Source organism: Anomaloglossus baeobatrachus, chromosome 5, assembly GCF_048569485.1.
Source record: "Anomaloglossus baeobatrachus isolate aAnoBae1 chromosome 5, aAnoBae1.hap1, whole genome shotgun sequence".
Lineage (NCBI taxonomy): Eukaryota > Metazoa > Chordata > Amphibia > Anura > Aromobatidae > Anomaloglossus > Anomaloglossus baeobatrachus.
Window position 1 is genome coordinate 458021732 of NC_134357.1, and position 25258 is coordinate 458046989.

Below are 25258 nucleotides of genomic sequence, written 5' to 3' on the forward strand. Positions count from 1 at the left end.
ATTCCGCTGTCATTTGCTGGTGGTGTGGTGAAGTCTGGCCCAATCCAACCCTTGTTCATCTTGATCAGAGTCAGCCTGTCAGCATTTACAGTTGACAGGCAGGTGCGTTTATCTGTAATGATTCCACCTGCGGCACTAAAAACACGCTCTGACAAAACGCTAGCGGCAGGGCAGGCCAGGACTTCCAAGGCGTAGAGAGCCAATTCATGCCACGTGTCCAGCTTGGATACCCATTAACTGTAAGGCACAGAGGAATGTCGGAGTACAGTTGTTTGATCTGCAAGGTACTCCTTGAGCATCTGGGCAAACTTAGGATTTCTTGTGGCACTACCCCGCACCTCAGGGGCTGTGGTATGTGAGGGGCTGAGAAAACTGTCCCACATCTTAAAGACTGTTCCCCTACCTCTGGCGGATTGGACTTGTGCCCCTCTCGGCTGTACGCCTTGGTTGTCCACTGATTCCTGACCTATGCCGCTAGCGTTTTGTGAGGGGAATGCTTTGCCTTCTTCCGTGACTATGGCCTTCTGGAACTGCTGCATTTTTCCTGACCTCTCCGCCTCGGGAATAAGAGACATAAAGTTCTCCTTTTAGCGTGGGTCTAACAGTGTTACCAACCAGTAATGATTGTCGGCCAAGATGTTCTTAACGCGAGGTTCACGAGACAGGCAGCTTACCATAAAGTCCTCAATTTGGCCAGAGAGTTGCTCCATGTCTTCATCCTCCTCCTCGTCATAGTCCTGCACGTTGTGATGAGACGAGGCTGGGCTGTGTGTTATCACCCACACCCATTACTGTTTCTTGCTCAAACTCATCGCGCTCCGCCTGCAATGCATCATGGTTGTTTTTTGAGCAGAGACCATTTTAGAAGGCAGAGAAGCGGTATGGTGATGCTAATAATGTCGTCATCGCCGCTCACCATCTTGGTGGAGTCCTCAAAGTTTTGGCGGATGATACATAGGTCGGACATCCATCTCCACTCCTCAGGTGTTATGTGTGGCGTTTGACCCATTTCCTGACGGCTTAGGTGATGCAGGTACTCAACAACTGCCCTCTTCTGCTCACATATCCTGACCAACATGTGCAGAGTTGAATTCCAACGCGTGGGGACATCACACACCAGTCTGTGAGCCGGAAGATGCAAATGGCGCTGAAAGCCGGCAAGGCCGGCTGAAGCAGTAGGTGACTTTCGAAAATGTGCAGACAGGCGGCGAACGTTTACCAGCAGATCAGACAGCTCTGGGTATGACTTTAGAAACCGCTGAACCACGAGGTTGAGCACATGGGCCACGCATGGAACATGTGTCAGCTGGCCTCGCCTCAAAGCCGCCACCAGGTTCCGGCCATTGTCACACACAACCTTTCCTGGCTTTAGGTTCAGAGGTGTGAGCCAGTGATCTGCCTGCTGTTTCAGAGCTGTCCACACCTCTTCTGCATTGTGGGGTTTGTCACCTATGCAGATTAGCTTCAGCACAGCCTGTTGCCGCTTCGCCGAGGCAGTGCTGCAGTGCTTCTGTGTCGCCCTGGACAAGCCAGGGGCCACAGAGCACAACACTTACACACCCCACATTCCCTGCAGGCATATCATAGTCAAAACACAAAATCCTTGTTGCCTTCCCCAGGGGCTGTTGTCCACACCAGGGGGTGGAGCCAGGCGGTTGGTCTCCACCCACCAAGGAGGAGGGAAAACACAGGCAGTGAGAGTTAAGCTAAGGAAGTGGAAGGAGGAAAGTAGTAGAGAGGAGAAAAGTGACAGCAAAGAGCCTGAAGTTGGTCCGGGTGTGTGGCCCGGACAGGACAGCAAGGTTGGCAGGATGTGGTGACCGTCTGCAGTGGAGGCCGATTGGAGTCTGCCGTAAGGACCGTGGACGGGTGGTGACCCGGCCGTACCGGACCGGTATACAAAGAGAAGCCAGCACCATTGGCAGGGGCCTTTCGGATCCCGGCAAGGCTTGGTGTCGCCGTGAATTTGCCAAATCCGTTAGTGAAGGGGACCTCAGGGTTTCCAAACAGCCAAGTCACGATAGAAGGCAACCGTCCAACCGTGAAGGGGAGACACCGCCACCGCCAAGGGCAACCGTCTCCCAGGGCCAGCACCTGTGGGCAAAAGGGGCTCCTCCGGCCCATATCCAGGTCGGGGAGCGGGTTACCGGTGGGAAACCATCACTACCAACACTGAACTTAGGTGCAGGGAGAGACAGTCATCACTAACCTGCAGGGAGGAACAACCGCAGCCGTCCGAGGGACCCGTCCATCCAGCCACTTGTTTTACCGTGAACTGTGTCATCATCATTGGGCTGAGTGAGTACCTCCGTGCCGTGCGGCACAGCGCTGCCCCTGCGACCCTGCACCTCATCAGGCCCCGCAACCCGCCTGTCATCCATCTCTACCCCATCACCGGGCCCTGGGACAACCAACCCCCCTACCCACGGAGGGGAGAAATAACAACAAAGCTGCTCCCTGTCACAGGCTCCCGGGATCCCCGTCCAGAGCAGCGGTGGTGTCCACACAATCACCACAACCGTGGGTGGCGTCACGGACAATATCCCCAAAACCCAAACGACCCCTTTTCACTCACGGGCGATGAGCGCCGCTCGAGTCCCCGGGATCCGGCCATCGCTCGAGCCACAGAGCAGCAGCAGCCGTAGAGCAGCGGCAGCCGGACCCGAGCAGTGGGAGAGCGCAGCGTCCCCTCCTCCGCCCGCGACACTTCCAGCTTGGGACTGATGTGTAGGGTAAAGTGGATGAGGATGCGCAGGAGGAGGAGGAGGCTGAGGAGCATGACATTCCGGAGCTGTAGAGTGTGGGTGAAACCCTGACTGAGGTAGGGCCTGCAAAACTTGGAGTGTGAAGGACGTGTTCCGTCCCTCGCTCAGACTGGGTCCCAGCTTTCACAATATTAACCCAGTGTGACGGCAACGAGATGTAGCGGCCTTGCCCACATGCACTTGTCCACGTGTCTGTGGTTAGGTGGACTTTGGCTGAAACAGCGTTGTTCAGGGCACGTGTGATGTTTTGTGACACGTGGTTATGCAATGCGGGGACGGCACACCGGGAGAAATAGTGGCGGCTGGGGACCGAGTAATGTGGGACAGCTGCCACCATCAGGTCGCGGAATGCTTCTGTCTCAACCAGCCTAAAAGGCAACATTTCCAGCGCAAGCAGTCGCGAAATTTTAGCATTTAGAAGTGTGGCATGTGGGGCGTTGGCAGTGTATTTGCGCCTGCGTTCAAAGGTTTGCTGAATGGATAACTGAACGCTGCGCTGGGACAAGGACATGCTTGATGATGGTGTTATTTCTGCGTGGGCAACTGCATGTGCAGGGCCGGAGGAGGCTTGTTCGCGGGCAGCATGGACAGGGGATTGGCTCGCATGCACAACAAGCGAAGACGTAGCAGTGAAATCAGCAAGCACTGCTCCTCGACTCTGTTGTACATCCCACAAAGTCGGGTGCTTGGCTGACATGTGCCTGATCATGCTGGTGGTGGTCAGGCTGCTAGTTTTGGTACCCCTGCTGATGCTGGCACGGCAGGTGTTGCAAATGGCCTTTTTAGAAACATCTGGAGCCAACTTAAAAAACTGCCAGACTCGGGAAGACCTAACATTTGTACAGGCACCTTGTGTCGTGTTGTTGTTCCGGGGAAAGGTTGCCTGACTTCTGCCTGGAGCCACCACCCTGCTTCTTACTGCCTTTTGGGATGCTACGCCTCCCTCCCCCTGTGCATTGCTGTCCTCGCTCTGCATATCCTCCTGCCAGGTTGGGTCAGTTACTGGATCATCCACCACGTCGTCTTCCTCTTCCGCACCCTGCTCCTCCTCCTGACTTCCTGACAATTGTGTCTCATCATCGTCCACCCCTTGTTGAGACACGTTGCCAACTTCGTGAGAACGTGGCTGCTCAAATATTTGGGCATCTGTACATACGATCTCCTCATGACCCACTTCAACATGAGCTGGCGAGAGGCCAGAATGTGCGAATTGAAACATGAACAGCTCTTCCGAGTGTCCAAGTGTGGGATCATTAATGTCCGAGGACGTGTACTCAGCCTTGTGGTAGGAAGGAGGATCAGGTTCTGAAATGTGCGGTGCAGTATCACGGCTACTGACACTTGACCGTGTGGAAGACAGAGTGTTTGTGGTGGTGCCAATCTGACTGGAAGCATTATCCGCTATCCAACTAACAACCTGTTGACACTGGTCTTGGTTCAAGAGCGGTGTACTGCTGCGGTCCCCAAGAATTTGGGACAGGACGTGCGAGCGAGTAGATGTGGCCCTTTGTTGTGGCGAAATTAGAGCTTGCCCACGACCTCGGCCTCTGCCTGCACCACCATCACGTCCACTTCCTTGTTCCTTGCCAACGCCCTTGCGCATTTTGCAATGCTGTGCTGACGTGTATTCACTAGACTTGTGCGTTATATAATTGTGCTTCTTACTGCCTGTTGGGATGCTACGCCTCCCTCCCCCTGTGCACTGCTGTCCTCGCTCTGGATATCCTCCTGCCAGGTTGGGTCAGTTACTGGATCATCCACCACGTCGTCTTCCTCTTCAGCACCCTGCTCCTCCTCCTGACTTCCTGACAATTGTGTCTCATCATCGTCCACCCCTTGTTGAGACACGTTGCCAACTTCGTGAGAACGTGGCTGCTCAAATATTTGGGCATCTGTACATACAATCTCGTCATGGCCCACTTCAACAGGAGCTGGCGAGAGGCCAGAATGTGTGAATGGAAACGTGAATAGCTCTTCCGAGTGTCCAAGTGTGGGATCAGTAATGTCCGTGGACGTGTACTCGGCCTAGTGGTAGGAAGGAGGATCAGGTTCTGAAATGTGCGGTGCAGTATCACGGCTACTGACACTTGACCGTGTGGAAGACAGAGTGTTTGTGGTGGTGCCAATCTGACTGGAAGCATTATCCGCTATCCAACTAACAACCTGTTGACACTGGTCTTGGTTCAAGAGCGGTGTACTGCTGCAGTCCCCAAGAATTTGGGACAGGACGTGCGAGCGAGTAGATGTGGCCCTTTGTTGTGGCGAAATTAGAGCTTGCACACGACCTCGGTCTCTGCCTGCACCACCATCAAGTCCACTTCCTTGTTCGTTGACAACGCCCTTGCGCATTTTGCAATGCTGTGCTGATGTGTATTCACTAGACTTGTGCATTATATCCAAGTTTTTGCAAAACGCACACAAGTGCAGCGGAAAGCTGCCACCAACAGGCACACACGTGCGGTTTTTAAATGCAAGCACGGAGGCACTAAGAATCTAACAGATCTCTATCCAGGGACAACGTGGAGCCTCCCAATTTTTGGCTGCCCTGCCAAAGGGCTATACTACAATAGACCCACTTCCTTACAATAGGCACTTCAGGTTTACAGGCCCTCATGCACGTCTCTATCCAGGGACAACGTGGAGCCTCCCAATTTTTGGCTGCCCTGCCAAAGGGCTATACTACAATAGACCCACTTCCTTACAATGGGCACTTCAGGTTTACAGGCCATCATGCACGTCTCTATCCAGGGACAACGTGGAGCCTCCCAATTTTTGGCTGCCCTGCCTAAGGGCTATACTACAATAGACCCACTTCCTTACAATGGGCACTTCAGGTTTACAGGCCATCATGCACGTCTCTATCCAGGGACAACGTGGAGCCTCTCAATTTTTGGCTGCCCTGCCTAAGGGCTATACTATAATACACCCACTTCCTGACAATGGACACTTAATGTTTTGAGGCCCTCATGCACGTCTCTATCCAGGGACAATGTGGAGCCTCCAAATTTTTGGCTGCCCTGCCTAAGGGCTATACTATAATACACCCACTTCCTTACAATGGGCACTTCAGGTTTACAGGCCCTCATGCACGTCTGTATGCAGGGGCATTGGTGAACCTCACAATTTTGGACTGCCCTGGCAAAGGAAAATACTACAAAGACTCACTTCCTCAAAATGGGCACATTAGACTCAGAGGCCTTTATGTACATCTCTTCTCAGGGACATCGGAGTGCCACACAATGTTTTACGTAAAATCTTTCATGTATTAATCTCAAAAAGTAACATACATTAGCTCTATCTCACTATTGGGTATGTGCCCTTAACATTTCCGCCATGAAAATTCATTTTGGTGTCATTTTGGAAGGTTTTCTGGTGAGTCCGTAAAAATGGCGTAAAACGCGGACAAAATTGTTCACAGCTGTGACTTTTGAGTGATAAATGCTTCAAGGGGTCTTCCCCATGCTGTTGCCATGTCATTTGAGCACTCTTCTGAGACTTTTGTGCCATTTTTAGGGTTTCTACATGCTGCCGGGGGTCATTTCACAAAAATACTCGGGTCTCCCATAGGATAACATTGGGCTCGGTGCTCGGGCCGAGTACACGAGTATCTTGGGATGCTCGGCCCGAGCCTCGAGCACCCGAGCTTTTTAGTACTCGCTCATCACTACTAACAACCAGTATCAGAGTTAACTCAGATCCCTCTTTGCACCATGATCTGTATGCTAACAACAGGAGGTCTCCATTTGTCATTTTCCCATTAGCCAATACAATGCGATCAAACCTTTAAAAAATTGTGTAACAATGCAAAAATGTAAAAACACGTACTTTGAAAATAAATTTAATGAATCAGTAAAAATACATACAGTTAGGTCCAGAAATATTTGGACAGTGACACAAGTTTTGTTATTTTAGCTGTTTACAAAAACATGTTCAGAAATACAATTATATATATAATATATGCTGAAAGTGCACACTCCCAGCTGCAATATGAGAGTTTTCACATCCAAATCGGAGAAAGGGTTTAGGAATCATAGCTCTGTAATGCATAGCCTCCTCTTTTTAAAGGGACCAAAAGTAATTGGACAAGGGACTCTAAGGGCTGCAATTAACTCTGAAGGCATCTCCCTCGTTAACCTGTAATCAATGAAGTAGTTAAAAGGTCTGGGGTTGATTACAGGTGTGTGGTTTTGCATTTGGAAGCTGTTGCTGTGACCAGACAACATGCGGTCTTAGGAACTCTCAATTGAAGTGAAGCAGAACATCCTGAGGCTGAAAAAAAAGAAAAAATCCATCAGAGAGATAGCAGACATGCTTGGAGTAGCAAAATCAACAGTCGGGTACATTCTGAGAAAAAAGGAATTGACTGGTGAGCTTGGGAACTCAAAAAGGCCTGGGCGTCCACGGATGACAACAGTGGTGGATGATCGCCGCATACTTTCTTTGGTGAAGAAGAAACCGTTCACAACATCAACTGAAGTCCAGAACACTCTCAGTGAAGTAGGTGTATCTGTCTCTAAGTCAACAGTAAAGAGAAGACTCCAATGAAAGTAAACACAAAGGGTTCACATCTAGATGCAAACCATTCATCAATTCCAAAAATAGACAGGCCAGAGTTAAATTTGCTGAAAAACACCTCATGAAGCCAGCTCAGTTCTGGAAAAGTATTCTATGGACAGATGAGACAAAGATCAACCTGTACCAGAATGATGGGAAGAAAAAAGTTTGGAGAAGAAAGGGAACGGCACATGATCAAAGGCACACCACATCCTCTGTAAAACATGGTGGAGGCAACGTGATGGCATGGGCATGCATGGCTTTCAATGGCACTGGGTCACTTGTGTTTATTGATGACATAACAGTAGACAAGAGTAGCAGGATGAATTCTGAAGTGTACCGGGATATACTTTCAGCCCAGATTCAGCCAAATGCCGCAAAGTTGATCGGACGGCGCTTCATAGTACAGATGGACAATGACCCCAAGCATACAGCCAAAGCTACCCAGGAGTTCATGAGTGCAAAAAAGTGGAACATTCTGCAATGACCAAGTCAATCACCAGATGTTAACCCAATTGAGCATGCATTTCACTTGCTCAAATCCAGACTTAAGACGGAAAGACCCACAAACAAGCAAGACCTGAAGGCTGCGGCTGAAAAGGCCTGGCAAAGCATTAAGAAGGAGGAAACCCAGCGTTTGGTGATGTCCATGGGTTCCACACTTAAGGCAGTGATTGCCTCCAAAGGATTCGCAACAAAATATTGAAACTAAACATTTTTTTTTGGGTTTGGTTTATTTGTCCAATTACTTTTGACCTCCTAAAATGTGGAGTGTTTGTAAAGAAATGTGTACAATTCCTACAATTTCTATCAGATATTTTTGTTCAAACCTTCAAATTAAACGTCACAATCTGCATTTGAATTCTGTTGTAGAGGATTCATTTCAAATCCAATGTGGTGGCATGCAGAGCCCAACTCGCGAAAATTGTGTCACTGTCCAAATATTTCTGGACCTAACTGTATAAACTATGTACTTAATACACATTCCTATGCTCATATTGACCCATGCAATAAAATATGCCCACTGTTAATTTTAAACAGAGAAACAAGTAAATATACAATTGTGAAATAGGATTTTTATGAATTTCATCTTCAAAGAAAAAACAAAAAAAAACTACTCAGAGTTCTTGGATGTTAAGGAGCAAATTCCATACTATATCTTTTTAGGGCTTATGGTTCCAGTTTAGTAATACAGAGCTCAAAATCCCCTGTAAGGACATTAATGGGGTTGTCTAGGCTTGAGATTAACCCCTTAACGACCGCGGGCCGTAAAATTACGTCCTAAATGACATAATCTTACTGCCCGCGGTCCTCCGGCGGCAGCATGCCGCGATCGGCACACATCTCAGCTGATTTTCACAGCTGAGATGTGTGCCTGCTAGGCACGAGCAGAATCGTTATCTGCTCGTGCCGATTAACCCCTTATAATGGCGCTGTCAATACATGACAGCGCCATTATAAGCGCAATCGCGGTAAAGTTTTACTTACCGCCGAAACCGGAAGTCACGTGACGCGATCACGTGACTCCCGATAGTTGTCATGGTAGTACAGGGTCATGTGATGACTCCTGTACTACACATGAATTGGTTTCACTTTCGCTGTGCCCGGGGCACAGCAAAAGAGAAAGACAGCGTATCTGCTGTTTACAGCCTTCCAGCTGTGATCAGCAGATACTGCAGAGCGATCGGAATGCTGATCGCAATAGCCCCCTAGGGGGACTAGTAAAATAAAAAAAAAAAGTAAAAAAATAAGTTTTAAAAAATTAAAAAAAAACAAAAAAACCTAAAAGTTCAAATCACCCCCCATTCGCCCCATTGAAAATTAAAGGGTTAAAAAAATAAAAAATATACACACATTTGGTATCGCCGCGTTCAGAAACGCCCGATCTATCAAAATATAAAATCAATTAATCTGATCAGTAAACGGCGTAGCGGCAAAAAAATTTCAAACGCCAAAACGACGTTTTTTTGTCGCCACAACTTTTGCGCAAAATGCAATAAGAGGCGATCAAAACGTAGCATCTGCGCAAAAATGGTACCGGTAAAAACGTCAGCTCGAGACGCAAAAAATAAGCCGTCATTGAGCCTAAGATCCCGAAAAATGAGAACGCTACGGGTCACGGAATATGGCGTAAAACGTGCGCCACTTTTTTCGGACAAACTTCCGATTTTTTTTTAACCCCTTATATAAAAGTAAACCTATACATGTTTGGTGTCCACGAACTCGCACTGACCTGAGGCATCACACCCACACATCAGTTTTACCATATAGTGAACACAGTGAATAAAATATCTCAAAAACTATAGTGCTATCGCACTTTTTTTGCAATTTTTCAGCATTTGGAATTTTTTTGCCATTTTCTAGTACACAATATGGTAAAACTGATGGTTTCATTTAAAAGTACAGCTCGTTCCGCAAAAAATGAGCCCTCACATGACCATATTGACTGAAAAATAAAAAAGTTACGTCTCTCAGAAAAAGAATGGCGAAAAAAAAAAAACGGAAAGCGAAAAATCGGCCGGTCGTGAAAGGGTTAAAGTCTGAAGTCACTGTATATGACTACAGAATTTAGAATCCTTGCAGCATACGTATCAAACACTGTCAGGTTTCTCTGGTGTTGCCAACAATTTGCATACTGCCGACCACATTCAGACTAGACGTGCTCGACATAGTTCAACTAACTTGTATTGAGCAAGGCCAAGCACGTCTAGTTGTGATCCATGTATGTAAGTCTCATACTTGTAGTCACATGATCGCGCAATCTCACTGGCAATACCAGAGAACCCTGACAGTGTGCGGCGCACTTGCTTTAAGGGTTCAGATGTCTACAGTCACACAGAGTGACTGCAGACTTTCATCCCAAGCAAGCATGGACAACCATGAAAAATGGTTGAAAAATTATGCAAAGTAGGAATGTTGTCATACATAGAAATATTAATACTTTATTTTGATCAATTGTCAAAATGCAGAGTGAAGAAACAAAGAAAAGAAGTCTATATCAAATCAATCTTTGTGTCACCATGTGACTACAGTATAGCGAGGGACAGGGGCTCATATGCTGTTCCTCACACTAGGGGACCCTAGGCTGTCCGTGACCTCTTGATTACTCCTGATAGTGGAGATGCCGGAGTTCTGTACCTTATTATTCACCTGACCGGATCTAGTCTGTTACTTTGTCCCCCAGGGAAGGAAGGGGCAGGAGTGAGATGGAAACACAGATTAAGTCAAGCAGGGGAAAACAAAAAGTCATACACGCTGCAAACACACAGGAATAAACAGTAAAACACTAAAGATAAAAGCAAGAGCAGGAAGGCAGCAAGAAAAAGACAACAAGGGTTAACACTACAACTGCTCACACCAATAATGCACAACAACCACCAGTAAGTCTGGATGACAACTCCTCACCAGACTTGTATAGGTAAGCTATAGCTGGCATTAATGGAATAATCCACCCAGCATATATAGGAAGGGAATGGATATGACTGGCCCCCCACTGAATGTGATCAAAGAGACAAACAAGCAGCCAAGCCGAGATTAACTCTTTCTAGCCTGACAAAGTCTCTGAGTCGACGTGCACGTCTCCCTGCGCTGATCACAGACATCAGAGAAGTTAGCAGGCAGATACTTTCCACAAATCCTGACTATGCCATGTCAGTTGGCAATGCCTGCAAAAATCTCCTTGTGACACTTTGGTGTGACTAGAATATGTTCTTAAAACAGCATCAAAGCATCACTTCTCCTGGCACGCTGCCCACAGTTTTTGCAAAAACGCAGCAGGAAGGTTGATCCAAACATCTTGGAGAACTAACCACAGACTGTGAATGTAGGCTTTTGCAAATCTTTCTGGAAGTGATGATTTGGCTGCCACAGAGCCCTGATATTAACATCATTGAGTCTGACTGTGATTACAGGAAGATACAGAAGGATTTGCACAATCTTACATCCACAGAAGATCTGAGGTCAGTTCTCCAAGATGTTTGGAACAATCTATTGATCTAATTTAAATTTTCTTTTGCTTATTTTCATTTTCTTAATTGAGAACAATAAACTATTAACACTTTTATTTTTGACAGCAGTCTTATTTGGCACCTACCTTAAAAAATATTCACAGTACTGTATGTCATGTAGTTATCAACACAGTATTTTGGACCGGTTTAGATAAAAATACTGCAGACAGGATTATACTGTAATCTGATCTTTAAGGTGCAGCATACAAAATGTACAGATCTCCATAACCGCTGTCTCTTTGTATTATAGGTCTTAGTAAACGTGGGAAACTTTTTCACTTTGGAATCGGTATTTGTGGCTCCAAGGAAAGGAATCTATAGCTTCAACTTTCATGTAATAAAGGTTTACCAAAGTCAAACAATACAGGTAAGTGGATGTCCCTCCACCTCCATACACTCCAAGGTGTATATTGCCCTGCACAGAAGACAATGGTCAGTATATAGCGCAGTGGTCGGTGACTACACTGAGCTGCCGCTGAGGTCTATGCTGCAGTGCAGAAATCCTGCACAGCTCTGATGTAGAGAATGGGGACACAGCATACCCTTTGCGGAGTGTATACTTATAAAGATGGAAAGTGGAGTTAGTAAGATAGATGCTATGGGTAATTGTTTTATTCTATTTTTTTTTGTCATGTATTTTATGTATTATTATTATTTATGTAATAATTATTATTATGGAACAATAATATTAAAAATTATTATTATTATTAATTGTAATAATTGTAATATTTTATCACTTATGTTATTTTATTTATTTTTATTTTATTTTATTAATTAATTTTATAATTGTATTTTATTTTATTTATTTTATTATTTTATTAATTTTTATTTCTATAGCACCAACATACTACGCAGTAATACGTAATATGTTGGTGCTATAGAAATAAAAATGATTATTAATAATAATAATAATAATAATAATAAATCTTTATTTCTATAGTGCCAACATATTCTGCTGCGCCTTTCAATTCAGGAGGTTCATATACAAACAAGTAACAGTTATAGAAAATACAATAATTAGAGGGAAAAAAAAGACAACCCTGCTCGTGAGAGCTTACAATCTACAATGAGGTGGGGGGGGCAAGGTGCAAGTGCTTATTTACAGTGACAATCCAGCAGTCTCAAGGAAATGGGGGATAAATAAAGGCTGCTTGAATCAGTCAGCCAATCTTTGAGATGCTTTTGGGTGCAGTGGAGTTTGACGTGGAGTTATGTTCTGAGAAGTCGTGGAGGTACTATGTGGATTTAATTTGACTACGGAGTGTGATAGGCCACCCTAAAAAGATGTGTTTTTAGGGAGCGTCTGAAGCTCAGTAAGTTGTGATTCGTCCAAGCTTCTTGGGGTAGAGCGTTCAAGAGGATTGGTGCAGCTCGGGAGAAGTCTTGGATCCGGGAGTGGGAGGTACGAATTAGTGTGGATGTTAGTTGAAAGTCGTTTGCAGAGTGTGGAGATCGAGTAGGGTGATAGACAGAGATGAGGGTGGAGATGTAGGGGGGTGCCGCACTGTGGAGAGCTTTGTGGTTGAGAACAAGCATCTGAGTAGCGGTTAGCCAGTAAGATGACTCTGGCTGCTGCATTAAGGATGGACTGTAAAGAAGAGAGTCTAGTTAGGGGGAGACCAATTAATAGAGAGTTACAGTTACAGTAGTCAAGGTGGGAGTGGATCAGGGCCACAGTGAGGGTTTTTGTCATTTTCATTGGGAGAAAGGGGCGGATTCTAGAGATATTCTTGAGGTGCAAGTGACAGGAGTGGGCAAGAGATGGTATATAGGAGGTGAAGAAGAGATTGGTGTCAAGTATAACACCCTGACAGGGAGCCTGCAGTCTAGAAGTTATCATGGTGCCGCATAAAGAGAGGGAGATGTTGGGTTTAGAAAGGTCAGAAGACGGAGGGAGAAGAAGAAGTTCAGTTTTCGAAAGGTTAAGTTTCAGATAGAGAGCAGACATGATGTTGGAAACTGCAGCCAGACACTCACTGGTGTTCTGTAGTACAGCGGGGGTGAGCTCAGAGGATGAGGTGTATAGCTGTGTGTCATCATCAGCATAAAGATGGTACTGGAAGCCAAATCTTCTGATGGTCTGTCGAATTGGCGCAGTGTAGAGGGATAAAAGAAGAGGGCCAAGGACAGAACCTTGAGGGACCTCAACAGTGAGAGGAAGAGGAGCAGATGTAGCGCCAGCAAATGATATGTTGAATAAGCGGCCAGAAAGATAGGAAGAGAACCAGGAGAGCACAGTGTCTTTTAGGCAAATTGAATAGAGCGTAGAGGGAAGGAGATGGTGGTCAACAGTGTCGAAGGATGCTGAGAAGTCAAGAAGAATAAGCAGAGAGTGGTCACCATTACGTTTTGCTGTCAGAAGATCATTGGTCACTTTGATGAAGGCAGTTTCTGTCAAGTGTAGGGGGCAGAATCCAGACTGTAAAGGATCTAGAAGTAAATGAGTGGAGAGGTAGAGGGTGAGGCAGGATTAGACCAGGTGCTTCAAGAGTTTGGAGATGAAGGAGAGATTGGAGACTGGTCTGTAGTTGGTTGTGCAGGATGGGTCAAGAGAAGGGTTTTTTTTTAATAAAGGAGTAATGATAGAGTGTTTCAGGGAGGAGGGGAAGATACCAGAAGAGAGAGAGAGATTGAAGATTTTAGTTAGGTGAGTAGTTATAACTGGAGAGAGAGACTGCAGTAGGTGTGAGGGGAAGGGATCAGTAGGGCAAGTGGTAGCACGAGAAGAAGAGAGGAGCTTGAAGACTTCCTCCTCTGTGACAGGGTCAAATGTGGAAAGTGAGCTGGATGGGATGTGGGAGGGATGGGAATTACGACTCTTGGTGGCTGGAAGCTGATCTCTCAGTGGATGTTTTCTATTTTCTCTGTGAAATACCAGGCCAGATAATCAGCATGAAGGTCTGTGATAGGGGTCTGTGCTTTGGGACTGAGGAGGGAGGGAAATGTGTTGAAAAGATTTTTTGGACTGTTGGATAGTGAGAAGATCAGGGTGGTGAAGTAGGTCTGTTTGGCAAGGTGAAGGGCAGATTTGTAGGGTCTGAAGTTTTCTGGTGTGCAGGTTTGCCTCTATAGGCGTTTGGCACTCCTGGAGCATTGCTGGAGAAATTGAGTTTGCGATGTGAGCCAGAGCTGTTTTACTCTGTATTTGGAGGTTCTGAGGGTGAGTGGTGCTACTTGGTCTAGGGTTCTACTGAGTGTGTCATTGTAGTGGTTTACAGCCAGATCAGGACAGGAAAGAGAGGAGATGGGGGAGAGTGATGAGTGTAGAGAGTCTTTAACTGTCTGAGAGTTAATAGCCTGTAGATTTCTGAATGTGTGATAGGTAGGAGTGTGCTGGGGTGGACGAGGGTTTGTAGGCTTGAAGGAGAAGATGTTGTGGTCAGAGAAAGGAAGAGGTGAGTTATCAAAGTGAGAGATTGAGCAGAGGCAGACGAAGACCAGGTCAAGGGTGTCACCATCTTCATGTGCCTGAGATGATGAGAGCTGTGAGAGGCCAAGGAAGCTGGGATGCAGATGTGGAGGAGGGGCTGTTCATGGGGATGTTAAAGTCTCCCAGGATAAGGGTTGGTAATTCTGAGGACATGAAGTGCGGCAGCCAGGCTGAAAAGTGGTCAAGGAATGTGGTGGGTGAGCCTGGGGGAAGGTATATGAAAGCTACTCTGAGGATAAGGGGTTGGAAAAACCTGATGGTGTGGACCTCGAAAGAAGGGAATGAGAGTGATGGAGCTGGGGGGATGACCTGGAAAGTGCACTATGGGGACAGAAGTAAGCTGACTCCCCCACCATGTCTGTTCTTGCATCTTGGTGAATGGGAAAAGTGTAAGCCGCCATGAGAAATGGCAGCAGGGGAAGCAGTGTCAGAATCCTGAATCCAGGTTTCAGTGAGGGCTAGCAGATTAAGAGAATTATTGAGAAAGAAGTTGTGAATGTAAGGGAGCTTGTTACTTACAGACCATGGATTCCAGAGAGTACAATTAAAAGAGGGAGATGAGGGTGTAAAACTAAAGTTAATGAGGTTAGCAGGGTTTCTATTAGAGGTGAAGGAAAGGGTAAAGTTGGCATGGGGTGGACCAGGATTAGGAGAGATATAGCCTGAAAGAAGCAGCAGTAAAAGAAGAAAGAGCAGATAGTTTTTGGAGTTGAGACATGGCTTATTCTGGAAGACCCTAGAGCAGAGGTCTCAAACACGTGGCCCGCGGGCCGCATGCGGCCTCTGAGGCTGCTTGTTGCGGCCCGCAGACCTCTGTGACAATCGCGGCCCGCAGACCCCGTGACAATCGCGGCTCTATGCTGAGGGTCGGCGCCAGCAGGACTTTACTGCATTTGAATCCATTTGCGGTGCCGCGCAGAGGAGCTGTCAGCTCTATTCCAGTTGCTGCTGCTGTCTGCCAATCAGATGCAAGGAGGTGACGTCATACAGCGACATCACTTCCTTGCATCTGATTGGCAGGCAGCAGCCATTGGTCCCGACACAGTTCCTCTGCGTGGCACCGCAAATGGATTCAAATGCAGTAAAGTTCCTGCCGGCGCCGTCCCTTAGCATAGAGCCGCGATCGTCATGGGCCACAACAAGCAGGTAAGGTACGTGCTCATAATCAGGACCCGCTGCGTCCTGGACGCAGCGGGTCCTGATTTGCGGGGCCGCAAGTCTCCTCCTTAGGAGACCGCAGCTGCCCGTGCCGGCGATGAGGGTTTGGAGCGCTGTGGTCTCCTCGCTGTGTTCTGCCTAGGGAGGACGCTTCCGACTCTGCAGCATAAATTCACATGCTACGGCCTCTGTAAGCCGGACTGCAGGTCAGTTTTCACTGCGGGCCATACACGAACAGTGGGCATGGGGTTTTTAGAAATCCCATCCACTCTGCTTGTACTGTACATAGCAGGGTTTTGGACGCAGCTGAAGCATGCTGCATCCAAAACTCTTCAAATACTGATGGTGGGCACAAAGGGAATGGAGGAAAGGTGAGGACAATTTTTTTTGCGTATTACTAAAGCATGGGCAGAATACTACAGGGATGGCCACAATACTACAGAGCACAATACTAAAAGGATGTGCAGAATATTACAGGGCACAATACTACAGGGATGGGCACAATACTACAGGGATGCCCACAATACTACAGAGCACAATACTACAAGAATGGGCAGCCGCAGAATATTACAGGGCACAATACTACAGGGATTGGCACAATACTACAAGCATGGCCACAATACTACAGAGCACAATACTACAAGGATGGCCACAATACTACAGGGATGGGCACAATACTATAGAGCACAATACTACAATGGTGGGCAGAATATTACAGGGCACAATACTACAGGGATGGCCACAATACTACAGGGATGGGCACAATACTACAAGCATGGCCACAATACTACAGAGCACAATACTACAAGGATGGCCACAATACTACAGGGATGGGCACAATACTATAGAGCACAATACTACAAGAATGGCCACAATACTACAGGGATGGGCACAATATTACAAGGATGGCCACAATACTACAGAACACAATACTACAAGGATGGACAGAATATTACAGGCCACAATACTACAGGGATGGCCACAATACTACAGGGATGGGCACAATACTACAAGGATGGCCACAATACTGCAGGGCACAATACTACAAGGACGGGCTGAATATTACAGGGCACAATACTACAGGGATGGCCACAATACTACAAGGATGAGCACAATACTACAAGGATGGGCACAATACTACAAGGATGGGCACAATACTATACTGATGAGCACAATACTACAAGGATGGGCACAATACTACAGGGATGGGCACAATACTACAAGGATGGGCACTATACTACAAGGCACAATGATGGGCACAATATTACTGGGCACAATACTACAGGGCACAAGGATGGGCACATACTACAGGGCACTATATAACTGGGCACAATACCACAAAGATGAGCACCTTACTACAGGGCACACGGATGGAGACATTACTGCAGCATGGACACATTACTACAAGATGTTGGCTAAGATTACTATATGATGCTGCTAATTGTAAAACAATACTACAAAAAAGTGATAAAATGTAAAAAAAAAATTATAATAAAGCATGAATTTTTTTTGTCATTAAAAATGCTTTTTATATATAAACTTAACAAAAAAAGTGCACGTTTGTTATAATATACAAGCAAAAAATGTTTAAAAAAAGCGATCGAAAGAAGTATAGAAAGAAAACATGGAATCATTAAAAAATGTTCACTTTGTTTTGCAAATAATGCGGCCCCTCTCAATTTTTTTTTCTATATGCGGCCCATGCACCCAGCTGAGTTTGAGACCCCTGCCCTAGAGCATGAAGGACTGAGATTCTTTACAAAGGTGAAAAGAACATGGGAGCTGTGCAAGGGAGAGGAGAGGAGAGAGGGGCTGATGTGGATGAATGGGGATGGAGGGGGGACAGGGTGGGGAAATTGGACAGTAAAAGCACAAAGGATGATGGAGATAGAAATAAAGTTCATAGTTGAAATAGAGGGTGTCAAAGAGTAAGTTACCTGCCTCCTGTCCTGATTAACTGCCATTGAAATAACTGCCCGGCACTTAGCAACAAGGACACTTTGCATAAGAGGGCACTGATGCAGTACCCCACACGCGTGCACCCCTTATGAAGCACCCACATATATAGGGCAGACTAGAAGAGTAAGTTAGGGGGATTGTGAGAGCTCAACTTGTTAAGGAAATTAGCAACTGGTGATCACACCAGTGAATAGATAATAATAATAATAAAAATAATAATAATAATTTAGTAGTAGTAGTAGTAGTAGTAGTAGTAGTAGTAGTAGTAGTAGTAGTAGTATGAGTATTATTACTTTTCAATGCAAACTGACTTCATTACACATTGCCAATGATTGCATTGGCACAGTTGCCTGATGTTACTTCAGGCGCGGCCCCTGCAGCTATAATATCACTTGATATAGCACAGCCAATGAGGAAGGGGTGTCATAGCTTGTATAAAAGCAAAGGCAGGGAATGCAGCAGCAGTTTTGGAGTAAAGCTGGATATTGAGCCAGTAGTGTCTAAACTACTGGCAACAAGAGTGACTACATGGCCAAATTGTGCACAAAGTGTCAATATTTTGTGTGGCTACTATTATTTTCAACCACTGCTTTAACTTTCTTGGACAAGGAGTTCACTAGAGCTTCACAGGAGCCAATGGAATCCTCTTCCATCCTCCATGACATTATGGAGCTGGTGGATGTTAGAGACCTTGCGCTCCTCCACAGTTTGTCACAGTATATGTTGCTATTCATGGTTCCCTCAATGACCTGTAGCCCTACAGCCGGCAGCACTAATACAGCTCCCACCACAATGTTTGACTGTAGGCAGGACACACTTGTCTTTGTACTCCTCACCTAGTTGCCAACACACACGCTTGACACCATTTGAAGTAAATAAGTTTATCTTGATCTCATCAGACCACAGGACATGGTGCCAGTAATCCACGTCCTTAGTCTACTTGTCTTCAGCAACCTTTATGTGGGTTTTTCTGTGCATCATCTTTAGAAGAGGCTTCCTACTGGGATGACATCCATACAGACTAATTTGATGCAGTGTGCAGAGTATGGAATGAGCACTGACAGGCTGCTCCCCACCCCTGTAACGTCTGCAGCAATGCTGGCAGTACTCATTCATCTGTTTTGAAAAGACAACCTATGGATTTACACTGGGCACATGTACTCACCTTCTTTGGTGAACTATGTTGAGGCCTTTTCAGAGTGGAATCTGTCTTGTTAAACCACTGTATGGTTTTGGTCGCCATCCTTCAGCTCACCTTCAGGGTGTTGGCGGTCGTCTATAGCCTAGGCCATCTTTATATAGAGCAACAATTCTTTTTTTCAGATCCTTAGAGAATTCTTTTTCCATGAGGAGCCATGTTGAACTTCCAGTGACCAGTATGAGAGAGTGTGTGAGAGATAACACCAAATGTAACACACCTGCTCCCCATTCATACCTGAGACCTCATTGTAACAGTGTGTCCCTCCCCTGCCTGTGCTCATGGTGTAATAGTCTGTCTCTCCTTGACTGTCCTGTATGTACTACTGGTTGGGGATTGTTTGTTCTTCTCAGCATGGGACTTCTCCAATCTACAACTTGGTAAACAAGACAGAGCCAGGAAGTCCATTCATGTATCATATGTCATCAAATGTCCAGGCGGAGTTGGGCCCACCTTAGGGGCTGATCCCAGGAGAGAAGAACAATAAGACCCATGTTAGGTCAGCTAGTTGGATCTCGGCTGGAGAAGGACTAGGATTTATAGCTGAGACTGGATCCTAGAGCCTGTGTATGGACTGTCACATATTGGAGATCAGTGGCCACGTGGGATTGTGTTTTGTTGTTCACCCTGTTGGACTCAAGGAACTCATATAAGGACCATTTCCATATTTTCTCTGGCGTTGGAATACCGGGAGGCTCCCCTGGATCTTTTGTTTTGTTGTGGACTCTTTGCAGACTTTAAGAATTTATGTTTGGTGCTTTATCTTTGTGGTTCCAATAAAGCCCTTTGGATTGTTCCTTGGCCTGGCGTCCCTTACTGCTCTGCCGCATACCCCGTCACACTCATAGCACTAATGAGTCACATGACACGGGGGGGCAAAATGGCTATTTGGGAACAATTTTGCCATTTTCACTTAGGAATGTAGTCACTTTTGTTGCCAGCGGTTTAGACAGCAATGGCTGTGTTGAGTTATTTAGAGGACACCATAATTTACACTGTTATACAAGCTGCACACTGACTACTTTACATAGACCAATAAACTTGCAGCACTAATTGTAGTAAAAGGTGGTCTTACAAAATATTGATTAAGGGGGGCTGAAAACAAATGCACTTTACAATTTTCAGATTTATACTTTTAAAATATTTAGAAAACAATGTATCATTTTTTTTACACTTCACAAATACTTACTACTTAGTGTTGGTATATCACATAAAATCCTAATAAAATACATTTACATTTGTGGGCATAACATGAAAAAATGTGGAAAAGTTCATGGGGTATGAATACCACTATAGATAGATAGCAGATGATCTCCAAATGAATCTCTTAAAAGGAACCTGTCATGTGAAAAAATGATATTACCATGCAGATATAGGGTTAATCTGTAGGTTAATAGTATTTGGAACCTGCTCGGCACCCGCACTTATAGCCATGCTGCAGGGAGGAAAGGAAATTTATTATAAAGAATAACCCCTCACTGTGCTTCCTGCGCAATAAATCCCCACACTGCGCCTCTCCAAAGTATTCCCCTCACACTACCCCTTTCCAAAATATCCTCTACACTGCCTCTCTCTATAGTATCTCCCACACACTGCTCCTCTCCATAATGTCCCCCACACACTGCCCCTCTCCAAAATAACCCCCTCATATTGCCCCTCTCCAAAATATCCCCGTCACACTGCCTCTCTCTGAAAAATCCAACACATTGCTCCTCTCTATGGTATTATGTGACATTGCTCTTCTTCATAATGTCCCTAACATTGCCCCTCTAAATAATATCACCATGCCAATACCACTCTCTATTTCATCTCACCCACTACCCCTTCTCAAAATATCCCCCACACTGCTCTTCTGTATGGTATTCCCCCTACACTGCCCCTCTCCTTCCCACTGCCCCTTCCCAAAATATCCCCCACACTTCCCCATCAATGGTACCCCCCAATACTGCCCCTCTCCATAGTGTTCCCCAACATTTCCCCTCTATATAATATACCCCTGACACTGTCCCTCTCCCTAATATTCCCCAACACTGCCACTCTCTATTATATCCCCCTAACAATGCCCCTCTCCTAATTTCCTCTCACACTGCCCTATAATATCTCCCCCATACTGCCCCTTTCCAAAACATGACGATCTCTTCTCATACGGCACCTCTCAATAGTATTTCGCCCAGACTGCCCCTTTCCATATTACCCCCACACTGCCTCTCAGCATAAAGTTCACCCACACTATACTATGCCCCCTTTCACAAATCCTCCCCTCCTAATTGCCCCATAATGTCCCCTTGCAGTAATACCAAATATCCCCTTCCTCGCCCCTCCCCTCGGCCCTATCATCTAAAATGATAGCATCTTCAGCTCCTCCATGGAGCACTTACCATTGCCTGCCGTCACTTTTGCTACTGCCTCACCGGCACCAGCAGCAGTGTGATGGCATCAGCAGCATGATAACTTCATAATGCCACTTCAGGTCAGTCCTAGGACTGACAGGTGCTCCTCTGCTGGAGTGCCGGCATATACATATTCAAATGTACCCGTAACCTACCCGTCAAGAAAAGTACGCCTTATTGTTATTGGTGGGCTCTCATGAATTTCCTAAGTACTTCAATTTTACAAGTGTATTCTGTATGCACTATACAGTAATGTTTAAAATAATTGATATATTCAATGTTTGCATATATCTTAGTACACACAAAATGCTGCTGTAGTCTTAGAAATCCATCTATCTATGATATCTATCTATGGTATCTATCTATCTATTGTATCTATAATATCAATCTATGGTATATGTCTATCTATGGTATATGTCTATCTATGATATCTATCTATGGTATCCATAGTATCTATCTGTGGTATCTGTCTATCTATGATATCTATATATCTATCTATGGTATCTATCTATGATATCTATCTATCTATCTATCTATCTATTATATCTATCTACAGTGCCTACAAGTAGTATGGTTTCATTGGTTTCAGTCAATACCATAAGTAACGTACTCCACCGCAATGGTCTCCGTTCCAGACGAGCCCGTAAGGTACCTTTACTTTCAAAGCGTCATGTCAAGGCTCGTCTACAGTTTGCTCATGATCACTTGGAGGACTCTGAGACAGACTGGTTCAAGATTCTCTGGTCTGATGAGACCAAGATCGAGATCTTTGGTGCCAACCACACACGTGACGTTTGGAGACTGGATGGCACTGCATACGACCCCAAGAATACCATCCCTACAGTCAAGCATGGTGGTGGCAGCATCATGCTGTGGGGCTGTTTCTCAGCCAAGGGGCCTGGCCATCTGGTCCGCATTCATGGAAAGATGGATAGCACGGCCTACCTGGAGATTTTGGCCAAGAACCTCCGCTCCTCCATCAAGGATCTTAAGATGGGTCGTCATTTCATCTTCCAACAAGACAACGACCCAAAGCACACAGCCAAGAAAACCAAGGCCTGGTTCAAGAGGGAAAAAATCAAGGTGTTGCAGTGGCCTAGTCAGTCTCCTGACCTTAACCCAATTGAAAACTTGTGGAAGGAGCTCACGATTAAAGTCCACATGAGACACCCAAAGAACCTAGATAACTTGGAGAAGATCTGCATGGAGGAGTGGGCCAAGATAACTCCAGAGACCTGTGCCGGCCTGATCAGGTCTTATAAAAGACGATTATTAGCTGTAATTGCAAACAAGGGTTATTCCACAAAATATTAAACCTAGGGGTTGAATAATAATTGACCCACACTTTTATTTTGAAAATTTATTAAAATTTAACTGAGCAACATAACTTGTTGGTTTGTAAGATGTATGCATCTGTTAATAAATCCTGCTCTTGTTTGAAGTTTGCAGGCTCTAACTTATTTGCATCTTATCAAACCTGCTAAATCTGCAGGGGGTTGAATACTACTTGTAGGCACTGTATCTATCTATCTACCTATGTTATCTATTTATCTATCTATCTATCTATCTATTTATCTATCTATCCCTCTATTATCTATTATCTATCTACCTATCTATCCCTCTATCTATCTATCTATCTATCTGTGCCGCCCCCGTGCCAGCAGCTGGGCTGCTGCTTGGATCTGGATCCGCGGTGTAGCTCGAGGGATTATTCCAGACCCGGGGGTCGCGCGGACACTTCAAATAAAAGGGGACGTATTTGTACGGGATTTGCTGTAAACTGTCTGTGATGGTGTGTGGTGAAGTGTGGCACCACCACTGCTGTTGTGGGGCACCCGGGGGCGATGGGATGGCAGCTACTTGTTAACCCCTCTGTGGGTAGGGATGGTTGCCCCGGGGCCGGTGACTCGGTGCAGGGGACGGTGATGGCAGGGGTCGGCGCACCTGGTCAGACCAGGGAGTCTCAGTTTACTCACGATTAAATAAATGAGATGAGTCCAGTGGTAAACCAAGGTGGTGGTGGCCGGCCGCCGCAGCCGGGTGCATTCGGGTCCCACACCTGGGCTGATGGTCTGTGTCACTTTGCTCTGCACTACTCTAAGTTCTTTGGGCTCTCCGGTATGGAACATGGAAGCCCGCTCCCAGAAATACTGGTGGGAGCCGTGCCCGCTGACGCTGACCTGTGGGATCTACCGGGCCCTGACGGATGCCCTATCCCCCGCAGTGGGCTGTTGTTTGGGACTTTGGTTAGGACAGAACCTGTAATCCTGCCATCAATTAGTTAATTAGCTAGGCCGTTGGTTCCGGTCCTGGCTTCAGGGTCCAAGTACCCCCTCTGTGCACGGTTTCCGGGTCGGTTCTCCGGTGTCGGTACCGGCGGGCCCAACCCTGTTCCGGTCCACCTCGGATCTCCGGCAGCCGTCTTCCTGTCTACTGTTTGACACGGACCACCAACTGCTACCTAGCCAGCACGCTGGGGCTCCAACCCCGACGACTTTTCCACTCTGGCTTGCACTTGAACTTCCACTCCTCTCTACTACTTCACTCCACTTGAACCTTCAACTTCACTCACTATTTTCAGGCCCCGGGTTCTCCAGACCCCTAGGTGGGCGTTTCTCATCCACCTGGTCCGGCCCACTGGTGTGCCTGTCCTACCCTGGGGGGGGGGTTGACTAGGATTTTGTCGGCTGTGTGTAACCCTTTATGGGACAGTCTTACGCGGGGGCCTAGTGTGTGGTGTCACACTCGTATCTATTGTGTCCCTCTATCTATCTATCTATATATCTATCTATTTATTATCGCTCTCTCTCTCTCTCTATCTTTCTAATGTGTCCGTCTGTCTATCTATCTATCTATCTATCCCTCTATCTATCTATCTATCTATCTATCTATCTATCTATCTATCTATCTATCTATCTATCTATCTATCGACCTCTAATAGCAATCTACTTGCTGTAGGTTTCCAGACAGCAACAATTAAAGTCTATTACATTACATAAAGGTTAAAGAAAAGAGGACAATCAATAACACCGCCCCCCTCCCTAAATAAAGAAAATAATACTAATAATTAATAATAAAAACATCCTAGGAGATTTATTTGACCTCTGCCATCCATACAGACCATATGAACACAAACTCTGCGTCCTTTATAATAATTTTTCCAGCAAACATCTTAATTACACGTATCGGGCCACTCCGTTCGTTCCTTTTCCCCTTTGATGTCTTTTCTTTTGAGCCTGAAATACAATTATCAAGAGAAATAAAAAAAAATACTTTTAAGCAGAGGCCAAAATGAATCACATTTCCGGCTTTTTCACCCGCCGTCGTTGTATCAGCTGTTGCGGAAAGGTCGTCATTGTTCTGTCTTAAAAGGGCATAAAATATCAGAAATAATCTACATAAATCATTTGTACTTCACTTCTTATGTCAATAGCTTTCTTGCATGTTTTATGGAAATTTGCTTTAGAAAATGAGTCATTTTACAAGGAGCAATAATATGTGGCACGGTCAGTGCCTTACATTCTGCCCCGTGCCCAACAGAAATAATGGCCCAAATTCTAGTGCATGTGTGCCACTGTGCGCTGTCATGTAATATGAGCCCCTATGGACAGCCGCACAGTGTGTGATATTATGACATCATAGGGGCAATCAAACAGCTATAAGCCCTGGTGGTCAGTCATATAAAGTGTATTATGAGTCCCATGGATGTGGTGTGTAGGGTAGGAGGCAATCACGACGGGACCGGTAGATCTGGCAGCTGGTTTTTAATTGTTGTAAGGTACCACATTCACTTGGGG

The 25258-nt window shown here is 45.9% G+C and overlaps 1 protein-coding gene and 1 long non-coding RNA gene across 2 annotated transcripts in view; one reads left to right on the forward strand and one right to left on the reverse strand.

Moving 5' to 3' along the window:
• CBLN4 (cerebellin 4 precursor) overlaps positions 1–25258 on the forward strand; it is a 54488-nt gene that overhangs the window by 17032 nt on the left and 12198 nt on the right. Inside the window, exon 2 of the mRNA XM_075350580.1 lies at positions 11577–11693. Within this exon, the coding sequence (XP_075206695.1) occupies positions 11577–11693 (117 nt within the window). The remainder of the gene's footprint in view (positions 1–11576; positions 11694–25258) is intronic.
• The window catches only part of LOC142311824 (uncharacterized), a 45707-nt gene continuing 45018 nt past the window's right edge, over positions 24570–25258 (reverse strand). The window contains exon 4 of the long non-coding RNA XR_012754300.1: positions 24570–24697. This is a non-coding gene — a long non-coding RNA (uncharacterized LOC142311824). The remainder of the gene's footprint in view (positions 24698–25258) is intronic.